This window comes from Macrobrachium rosenbergii, chromosome 16 (genome assembly GCF_040412425.1).
Source record: "Macrobrachium rosenbergii isolate ZJJX-2024 chromosome 16, ASM4041242v1, whole genome shotgun sequence".
NCBI classification, from domain to species: Eukaryota; Metazoa; Arthropoda; class Malacostraca; order Decapoda; family Palaemonidae; genus Macrobrachium; species Macrobrachium rosenbergii.
The window spans coordinates 37,359,099-37,371,261 of NC_089756.1; the positions used below are offsets into that span (position 1 = coordinate 37,359,099).

General features: G+C 33.0%; 1 protein-coding gene across 1 annotated transcript in view; it reads left to right on the forward strand.

The window, feature by feature from the left end:
* Window positions 1-1,107: 1,107 nt before the first annotated feature.
* Window positions 1,108-12,163, forward strand: part of LOC136846933 (uncharacterized) — a 42,663-nt gene continuing 31,607 nt past the window's right edge. Inside the window, exon 1 of the mRNA XM_067118187.1 lies at window positions 1,108-1,543. Coding sequence (XP_066974288.1) covers window positions 1,108-1,543 — 436 coding nt within the window. The remainder of the gene's footprint in view (window positions 1,544-12,163) is intronic.

Genomic DNA, 12,163 nt, shown 5'->3' on the forward strand with positions numbered 1-12,163 from the left:
ACAGAAATGTAAATAAAAATGAGAGAGAAGTCACTGAGTTTAGACGGCCATTTTAATGGTTAGCTATTCACATGTTAATTATTACATTCTTATTTATTTATTCATCAGTTCGTTAATCTATCTTTTTATAACAACTAATCTCCTCTTTCTGTATTTCCTATTACCTTCTGCTACTTTTCGAATGGATAATAATAATTCTTTAATAATTTTCAAGTGAATAATAATAATGGGCTTCATCAAATGAATAGGGTTCATCTTCTGAATAATAATAATAATAATAATAATAATAATAATAATAATAATAATAATAATAATAATAATAATAATAATAATAATATTTTCTGAATAATAATAATCACCATCATCATCATCATCTTCTGAATAGTAATAATAATAATAATAATAATAATAATAATAATAATTTAATAATAATAATAATAATAGGTCTTATTAAAATGGATGGCTGTATTGGATCAAATTTATCTTATATAGTGTCTTTTCTATCTTCCTTATGATTCTTACTTTTCAGGCTCACGCTCGATGTTAGATCAGTCAACTGGCCGATATTCATGTTGGAAAAGGATAGTGTGCGGAATAGGAAGTCTTTTATTAAAATATCCAATCAGAAATCGTTCGTCTGGATTCAGGTTCTCGATTTAGGTTCGGCCAGTTGCTGACTAACATCGCCTGAGCCTGAAAAGCGAATCATAAGGAAGATAGAAAAGACACTATAAGATAAATTCGCATAATACGCTCAGCCATCCTTTTAATAAGACCTGTTTATGAAAGAGGCTCTACTCCTTCAAATAATAATAGTAATTAATAATAATAATAATAATAATAATAATAATAATAATAATAATAATAATAACAACATTCGAATAATCTCCCAGAATTTATATGACAATTATCGCATGATACAATAAAGACATTAGTTGATATCCAAATGGACCTCTGTAGTTTCTATAATAGTTTACTTGCGTGAATATTTTATACGACGAAGCTTACGAGACGAAGCTGACGCTCGATTCGGGATCAAGAGATTTATATGAAGAAGCTTGCGAGGCAAAGCTTACGCTCGATTCAGGATCCAGTCATGAGATTTATATGACGAAGCTTACGCCCGATTCAGGACCAAGAGATTTATATGACGAAGCTTACGAGTCGAAGCTTACGCTCGATTCAGGATCAAGTCACGAGATTCATATGACGAAGCTCACGCCCGATTCAGGATCAAGAGATTTATATGACGAAGCTTGCGAAGCACTAAGCTCACGAGTCGAAGCTTACGCTCGATTCAGGATCAAGTCACGACATTTATATGACGAATCTTCGCCCGATTCAGGATCAAGAGATTTATATGACGAAGCTGGCGAGGCACGAAGCTTACGTTTGAATCAGGATCGAGAGATTTCCCCCGTGCAATTATTAGACATGGGAAATGGTCGCCTGCTGGTGCGCATGACCCTGAATGTTTCCTGCGCAGAGAGGAGACATGGCGATGAGTCTACGAATGAGCTCGAAGTCAGCCTTCGCCGGGAATGTTTGAATACGCATAAATATGAAATTCATGTGTAATTGTGATCTCTATGCGCGAACGGAAACTGCTGCAGTTATTGTTTTGAATGCTCGGTTGGGAAGCTAGTTTCTTTTTTATTGTTATTATTTTTTTTAGATAGGTATTAGCAAAGATTAGTGGGGATATGAAGGTTTTGCTCATTATTAGCTGATAATGAATTTATGCAAAATATTACATTAAAAGACAAAAACCTTCATTATTATTATTATTATTATTATTATTATTATTATTATTATTATTATTATTATTATTATTATTGACTTTTGTCATTCGGATTGTAATAGCTTCTTCATAAATTATCATTATTATTATTGTTGTTATTATTATTATTATTATTATTATTATTATTATTATTATTATTATTATTATTATTATTATTATTGACTCTCTTTTACATCCGGATTGTAATAGCTTCTTCATAAATTATTATTATTATTATTATTATTATTATTATTATTATTATTATTATTATTATTATTATTATTACTACTACTACTACAGTAATACTGATTCATTTTTACAACAGAATTGTAATAGTTATCTTGGTAACTTTGCCGCAGACATTTGCATCGCTACCAAAAAGAAAAAATACATATCTATTTCTTTGAAACAGAAATTGGAAATAGAAACCATTGTTATATAAAGTATATCTTCCAATGAATTTCCACCTGTCGTCTCATATATATATATATATATATATATATATATATATATATATATATATATATATATATATATATATATATATATATATATATATATATATATATATATACATATATATATATATAATATGTATATATATTTATAACTAAATATATATATTTATAATATATATATATATATATATATATATATATATATATATATATATATATATATATATATATATAATATATATATATATAACTCAAATATATAACTATTCATATACATAACCATTTACCTGAACTGGAACCACGGCCAAATGACTCAAGTAATCAACAGGTGCCTCGTTTTTGACGCTCTGCTGGAATTCTGTTTTATTGGTGAGGTCACTCATTGATTGGTTTGAGAAAAGTCATTGAGGTCTCTGTGGAAAGTCATTGAAAGCTTCGTGTAAAAAAAAAAGTGATATAATTCATTGGAGTAACAAAGGTAATCTCATTCAAGGACAGCGGGAACTTCAAATTGGTAAGCGTTACCTGTCCCGAAATAAATTCATAATCAAGTAGTAATTTTATAATAATTTCATAATATTTTCGGGAACTTTGGACGAATTCTACCTAGGATTGTAAGACTGTTATTATTATTATTATTATTATTATTATTATTATTATTATTATTATTATTATTATTATTATTATTATTCATCTTTGATAAAGAAAAGATGGCATTGAAACATACATAATATATATTTTGTCCTAAGAAATATTCTCGTTATTTGACGAATTCTACCTAGATTTGCATTATTATTATTATTATTATTATTATTATTATTATTATTATTATTATTATTATTATTATTATTATTATTATTATTATCTTTGATAAAAAAGGCGACATTGAAATATAATAATGCTATCTTTTTTATCAGACAACAACAATAATAATAATAATAATAATAATAATAATAATAATAATAATAATAATAATAATAATAATAGTCATACAAATCTAGGTAGAATTCGTCCAATAACGAGAACATTTCTTACGACAAAATGTATATTATGTTCGAAGCCTTATTAGAGAATGATTTAGGAGAGGTCACTGTTGGCTAGGCAGAGTCCAGAGGTCCCAGTAAGGCCTCTTATACCAGTGGTTCTCAACCAGGGGGGAATTTCAGAGTTTCAGGGAGAGGGGGCGGGGGGAATTGTGCCCACAGATTGGCAGGCTCAAACTGTCTCTAAGACCACACAAAACGCAGTGAGGATCCGTCCGCACTACTGACAGGTCACGCTGGGCTTTCTCCCCGCTAGTTTGTGTGTTTGTGTTAGTATTTTGTTGCATGTTATTTGGAAAGCACCTTTTGAGGCAGACAATTTTGGAAAAGGGGTGGGGTGGGGACAGGAATGACATTCTGACATATAGTGAAAGGGTGCATGAGCCAAAATAAAGGTTGAGAACCACTGTCTTAAACCCTCTCACGACCAGACTAGGAGAGGAAGATGTCGATGGTTGAAATAACCGATATTGAAGACAAACCTCCTCTTTGGGAAACTGAACCGCTGACCTGTGATATACCAGACTTACTGAACTTTTGAAAATTTTTTTAACTTCCAGATTTTGCTGGAAATTTGTGTTGAGTTTAAAGATTTAATAATAATAAAAAGGCTGAACAAGGCATCCAAAGCTCTTTTTCTAAATGTCAATTTAGAAATGGTTGTTAATGTCATTCTTCAATAATGATAGTTATAATAGTGAATATCATTCGTCAATAATAATAATAATAATAATAATAATAATAATAATAATAATAATAATACAAAACGATTGTTAATGTCATTCTTCAATAATGATAATTATGATACTGAATGCCATTCGATAATAATAATAATAATAATAATAATAATAGGGAAGATAATAATAATAATAATAATAGTAAGCGTTAATAAAATAAGAAGCTGTTTCTATAATAAGCGTTGAAAATAAGAATGTTAATAATAATAATAATAATAATAATAATAATAATAATATTCAACAAAAAACAAAACTTCAGTCATTGAAAAGACTGAAGATTAGCTTTTAGTTTATTATTATTATTATTATTATTATTATTATTATTATTATTATTATTATTATTATTAAATCTTCAATCATTGAAAACGAGGACTCAAAGACTGAAGATTAGCTTTTTAGTGATTATTATTATTATTATTATTATTATTATTATTATTATTATTATTATTATTATTATTATTATTATTATTACTGAAGAAGGACACCCACAATCATTTCGTTATCTGGGTATATCTGCTGTCTATAGAAAGGAACTTTTGAGTCATTGTTCAGCTTTTATTATTAATTTTACGATTAATCTTTAAACAAAACGCAAAGTTTTCTATCAAAACCTGACACCAAACGATGAACGAAGGAATCTACCGAAGGAGTCTAAACCAATCCTGAGCAAACTCGACGGAGTTTCTTCTTCTTCTTCTTCTTCTTCTTCTTCTTCTTCTTCTTCTTTTCTTCTTCTTCTTCTTCTTCTTCTCCCAAATTCGAGACAAAACCCGGGGCTCAGGTGTCGAGTGTTAACGCCATAACGAGTTTTCTCGGGAGTCTCCGTCCGTTGATTCCAAAAAAAGGGGGCATTAACCCCTCAAAGCGTAGGTGGTGGAAGAGTTTTTGTGAAGGGATGATGTTTAAACTAGATGAAAAATTACATATATATATGTATGTATATAATGTATGTTTATATATATACATATATATAAATATATATATATATATATATATATATATATATATATATATATATATATATATATATATATGTACGTATGTATAGTTGCACACATGCATTTGTAATAGCCACAATGACCTCGCAGTGAACTTGGGGTCACTGTGGCTATTATATATATATATATATATATATATATATATATATATATATATATATATATATATATATATATATATATATATATATATATATATATATATATATATATAATGTATAACTGTAGAAGTAATTATAAGCAACTACACACATGACATCCTATTCAACAGTCACTTTTATTCATTCATATCTCATTCACCTGTCCTTTTAATAATACGACGCGCTAACATACACACACACACATACCTTTGGAAGGGCAAAGCACTGAAAAGAGAAATAAAACTAGATAAAGATTTATGCAGCAAGTCACACAATCCCCCATCACGAAAGATAGGAACAAAGGGGGAAGTGGAGACCGAGTCATAATCCCTTTCTGTTCTTTATCTCGACTCATTAAAAAGCAAGACAGATTAGGTTGCTTGTTGGGGGACTCTGCCAACAGGCTCTAATGGATAAACAGTCTAGGTAATAAGGAAACACGCTTGTAAATAAAACAAACAGGTAGTCGCTTTATACTTAAAAAAAAAAAAAAATACGATAAAAAGAGGAGGGATAAAGGGAAATTTAGTTGTCTTCGTATTCTCCATCTTTCGTGTTTCTGAGCCTCAAGAGGGAAACGCAGGTCATTTTACAATACGAAGGGAAGGAACGATACGTAAACATTTTCGGCTGACGGGTGCAAAAAGAATAGTTAACCCGCGTGTGTGTTTGCGTGTGTTTGTGCGTGTGCGTGCACGCATGTTAGTTTGGGGGTTTGTTTTTTGCATGCGACACCTGCTCCCCAAATCACTCCTCTTCTCTGATCGTCAGTTAAAGCTAACCTCCTTGGGTCCTACCCTAGATCCTACCCAACCCCCAACACCAAAATCCTATATACCCCACCATCGAATTCCCCCCTCCCCCCGAGGCTCACTCCCCGAGGCTCCCACCACCATACCAACGACCCTCCCCTCCCCTCCCCAGCTCCCAGGGTTCAGAGCCCCTACTAACGATTAACCCCACCCATCCCCTCTCAGGGCCCACTCCTTAGGGCGCTCCCCCCCATACCAAAAAAATCCGAACCCCTTCTCGCCCCATAGCCCCCTCCAAAGAATACCCCCTGTCCCCACCCTAGCACTCCCATAGCCCCCATCAAAGAATACCCACCCGTCAGTCCCCACCCAGGCAGACTCCTCCAGGCCCACTCCCAAGGAACCACACCCCCCCACATTCAAACAAATCCGACCCCCTTCCAAGGCACCATAGCTACCACATAATAATAACCCCAGTCCCCACCCGAGCCCCAACACAAATAATCTCCCCCTCCCCCCGTCTCCCATTTGGCACCGCGCTGCTTCTAAACTCATTAGTAAAGTTTTGTCATGATTCGTTTGAAACCCGATTGTGTGTGTGTGGTGGCTGGCCTCTTAAGCTGTCACACAGCGCCGGCATAAGAACGCTTAATATCGCTCCGAGAAATCACAATTAAAATGAAATCTGTGATTTATGGAACTTATTAACCCCTCCGACCTTGGGGAGTTCCCCCCCCCTGTGTCTGAGGTGAGGTGAGGTATAGGCGCGCCGGCGGAAAACATCGGTTCGTATTCCACGGTAATGGTATTGACGCAGGATCATGCGGACTGCCTTTTCTGCCTCGTATCTCTTCATCTCACCTTGATAATGAAGACTTTAAAAAAAAAAACTGAATGTAGATGTTAATCGTTCTCTTAATAATCCATCACATGATTGATTATCGCATTTTTAATTATTATAGTCCTCCCCAACGTCAGAATCGTACAAGAGACAATGACGCCACCGAAATCGCTGCCTCCGAATCTTGAGGTAAATGGATTTTTATTTTCACTATTTTTTTTATATTTTTGACATTTTTTTAACGCATGGCACCGCGGCAGACGCCATCTTACTAGAAGCAGGTGTTCAGCTTTTACACCCGAGGGTCAAAAGGAGATGAGGTGGGGTCCCTTGCCACAAAACATGATATTAATTCTCCTGTCTTTCCGTCTCCCCTCCCTAAATCTGACGGGAGGGGGAGGGAGGGAGGGAGAGGGGGAGGGGAGGGGGATGGAGGGACTCCCTACCTCTCTGTGCCAGTAACATTTTCACCTGACTTGCATTATGCGGAACAACGGCTCGTACGAAGATGATAATGATGATGATGATGATGATGATGTCTGCGGGAAAGAGAGAGAGAGAGAGAGAGAGAGAGAGAGAGAGAGAGAACAAGAGAGAGCATGACATCTGAGAGAGAGAGAGAGAGAGAGAGAGAGAGAGAGCAACTGGTTAGAGCAACGCCTAAATAAGGAAAAATATACATCTCAATAACTTAGAACACAGAGAGAGAGAGAGAGAGAGCAACTGGTTAGAGTAGCACCTAAATAGGAAAAAATATACATCTCTATAACTTAGAACAGAGAGAGAGAGAGAGAGAGAGAGAGAGAGAGAGAGAGAGAGAGAGAGAGAGATCAAACACAGACAGAAAGTTTATCTCGAGGAGCTTTTAATAATTCCTTCTCCTTCTTCTCCTTCTCCTTCTTCTTCTCCTTCTTATTCTCCTGCCGGGACGTTTCAAAACGAGTTTTACGAACTGCATAAATTAATGGAGAATGAAACAAACATGTGTTGAGGAAGTCTTTAGCGCCCGGGATTCGCCCCTGCACACGTCAGGGAAGGCTTTGTCGGCCAAAATAGAAAGCGGAAGACATAAGTATTATAGATAACGTCACTGCATCCATTACTCGGTAACTGTTTCTTTTTTTTTTTTTTTTTTGCATAAACACTGGCTGTTTTTTTGAGGTGGGTGTCTTTGTTCCTGCAATTGTTTTAATTAAGTGTCTGATCTGCATTAACATATTCTTTCCGTTGCAAGAATATACTCGGTAGTTTCTACGTGTAAACAAGAGGTGCCAGGCTAAATTTGCCTAGTATTAAAATGTATCTGATCATTTTTGAGTTTATCTGTTATATCAAGCTATACCTTTCCGTTGGACGTTATGTCAGGTAAAATAAGTTATCAACAGAAAGTTAATTACGTTTTATTTTACGTTGTTGTATTCTATGGTATATTCAAGTTCAAGATGGCCATGAAGTTTCAGGGCAGGGCTGCCCATTTCAAACTTGGTCGCTTCGAGGAAAAAACTTCCTTCAATAAAAACAGTGGATGTACAGATGAAAACAGAGAATTTTCTCTCTCTCTCTCTCTCTCTCTCTCTCTCTCTCTCTCTCTCTCTCTCTCTCTCTCTCTCTCTAACTCTACTATGGATGTGGACAACAGTTAATGACAGAAGTTTAAGCTCCTTACAAAAACAAACTTGAGAAGGGACCAGAAACTCAGAGAGAAAGAAATTTCTCTAAATGAAAATATCTTCCCGGGAACATGCACAAAATAAAAACGCACCCACACACACACACACACACATTCTAAAAACAAAATGGTGGTGACCTTGAGTAACTTTCATGTTGAAAGAATTCGGTATGAAAAGAATTCTCCAATATATATATATATATATATATATATATATATATATATATATATATATATATATATATATATATATATATATATATATATATATATATATGTTTATATATTGAAGAATTCTTTTCATACCGAATTCTTTTAACATGAAAGTTACTCAAGGTCACCGCCATTTTTTGTTTTTAGATTGTGTGTGTTCGTGTTCGTGTTGTGTTGTGTGTGTGTGCGTGCGTTTTTATTTTGTGCATGTTCCTGGAAGATATTTTATTTAGAGAAATTTCTTTCTTTTTGAGTTTCGGGTCCCTTCTCAAGTTTGTTTTTGTAAGGAGCTTAAACTTCTGTCATTAACTGTTGTCCACATCCACAGTAGAGTTAGAGAGAGAGAGAGAGAGAGAGAGAGAGAGAGAGAGAGAGAGAGAGAGAGAAAATTCTCAGTTTTCATCTGTACATCCACTGTTTTTATTGAAGGAAGTTTTTTCCTCGAAGCGACCAAGTTTGAAATGGGCAGCCCTGCCCTGAAACTTCATTGCCGTCTTGAACTGGAATTTACCATAAAATACAACAATGTAAAATCAAATGTAATGAACTTTCTGTTGATAATTTATTTGACCTGACATAACGTCCAACAGAAAGGTATAGCTTGATATAACAGATACATTCATAAACTGTTGGATACATTTTAATACCAGGGAGATTTAGCCTGGCTCATTTTGTTTACACGCAGAGAAAGTTACGGATTTAATCCTTCAGACGGTTACGTAAGACTGAAAATTTTCAAATAAGCCTGTTGATTTCGATAGGCACAGGATGATTCTTAACAATCAATACGGATTTATGACCATATGACCAGTGTTACTAAATATGAGATTCATAGATCCTCTCTACATTACCCAACGTTTCCCCAAAAAGATGTTAAAAATTTATTTGGCTAAATCTGGCAAAAGTTCAAGCGAAGATGCAATGCATTACTGCCCTAATGCTATTCTCCTTGCATTTTAATACATTTTTATCTATCTATTAATTTATTTTCTTTTTAATAAGTGAGATCACTTCTTTCTGCACTTCCCTTTACCTTCTCTCACTTCCTAATGAACACCATAATATTCTTTGGAAGCTTGACTTTCAAGTCATGGCTCCTTTGGTGGCCTTGTTCCATATGAATAGGGTTCATCTTCCGAATAATAATAATAATAATAATAATAATAATAATAATAATAATAATAATACCGTAAAGTGATAGATATAGAAGTGTATTTGGTATAAATACAGCCGTCTGCATTAATTCTGACGGAAATGAATTCCTCTAAGAATTATCGCTTTTCCTGCATTACTGTCTGTCTGTCTGTCTCTCAAACACACATACACATAAACACGTGTGTGTACCCATACTTCCTCCTCTTTCTCCATCTCTCAAACTTTTCTTCTTCTTCCCCTTTTTCAATGACTTCTCTCCTTATCACGACAGATGCTAATTCTCAGTCGAGAAACGCCTGTTTCTTTACGTTATTTACTTCAAGCTTTCGAATTATGTTTAGATTTAATTTCCGCAAACTCCCTAAACCTGTCAAGTTTAGATCTTATGCCATTTATGAACCCTAGAAAAAGCAAAAAAATCAGGACGTTGAATTCAGGCGATTTTAGTGCACTGCTATTATGTAAGTTGGTACAAAGTAATGAAACTTATTTGAGATTTTAGTTCTTTGTCCAAATAATTGTGTCAGACATTTCTGTTGTTTTAATCATTTTTTTGGGACAGAATTTTTTCTAGAAAATTGGTACAATCTCTCTCTCTCTCTCTCTCTCTCTCTCTCTCTCTCTCTCTCTCTCTCTCTCTCTCTCTCTCTCTCTCTCAAATAATTACCTTTCTACTGAATTTAGTGACTCTCAAAATCTCTCTCCCATTCTCGCTTGATTTTTTCTGAATTTAGAGGTGTACATTCTCAAAATTACTCATCCCATTAATAATAATAATAATAATAATAATAATAATAATTATTATTATTATTATTATTATTATTATTATTATTATTATTATTATTATTATTATTATTATTATTATTATTATCATGCTAGAAAATACCATACCTTTTAACCAATACCTCATATTTACACAACTACAAGTTACGCTGGATAATAATAATAATAATAATAATAATAATAATAATAATAATAATAATAATAATAATAATAATAATAATAATAATAATAATAATATATACAGCGTAACTTGTAGTTGTGCAAATATGAGGTATAGGTTAAAAGGTTTGGTATTCTCTAGCATGATAATAAAAATAGATAATAATAATAAAAATGAAAAATATTATTATTATTATTATTATTATTATTATTATTATTATTATCATTATTATTATTAAACCTAGCCTTTCAACCAACACCTCACATTTACAACAGCCACAAACAACCCGGCTAAACAGACGTGACATTACTGTGCAATAACCTGCTTTTCTCTTGTAAATAAGTGACATGGCATTCAATAACCGTCCATCACAGACTATCGTCACCCGGTGGTTGATTAACGCTGGTGAAAACGGAAATTACCTTGATGTAGCACTTGCAAAAACAACAATAATAATTGGAGTTACCCTAATGGACTTTTTTTTTTACCAGCCTTTAAATGGAAGGCTTAAACAGGTGTTGCAAACTTTGCTTTTGATAGATACAATATTTACCTTTATTGTTTGGGCTTTTAACTGATACAAGTTTGGTACTAAATAAGATTGTCAATTTTGTTGTGGTCTTGTCATGGAGTAATGGATCGAGTTATTCATAAAGGGAGAATCTTTACTTGTTTCGATTCTATGAAAAATCTAAGTGAGGTTATTAACTTTGTTTTGCTTTTAACTGATATAAAATTTGTTGCAAAATAAGAATGTCAATTTTGTTGTGATCTCGTCACGGGACAATGGATCCATTTGTTATTATAAAAAGAGGAATCTTAAACTTTTTTTTAGATTTAATGAAGAATCTTAATAAGATTATTAACTTTGTTTTGCTGAAGACTGATACAAAATAGGAATGTCAATTTTGTTGTGATCTTGTTATGGGGCAATGGATCCAATAGTTATTATAAAAAGGGGAATCTTAAACTTATTTAGATTTAATGAATAATCTTAATATGATTATTAACTCTGCTTTGCTTGTGACTGATACAAAATTTGGTACAAAATAAGAATGTTAATTTTGTTTTGATCTCGTCACAGGGTAATGGATCCAGTAGTTATTCATAAAAGGAGAATATTTACTGGTTTTGATTTAATGAAGAATCTTAATGAGATTATTAACTTTGTTTTGCTTTTGACTGAGACAAAATTTAGTACAAAATGGAATGTCAATTTTGTTATGATCTTGTCACGGGGTAATGAATCCATTAGTTATTATAAAATGGGAATCTTAAACTTATTTTGATTTACTGAAGAATCTTAATGTGGTTATTAACTTTGTTTTGCTTTTGACTGATACAAAATTTGGTGCAAAATAAAAATATTAATTTTGTTATGATCTCGTCACGAGGTAATGGGTCCAGTAGTTATTCAAAAAGGGAGAATATTTA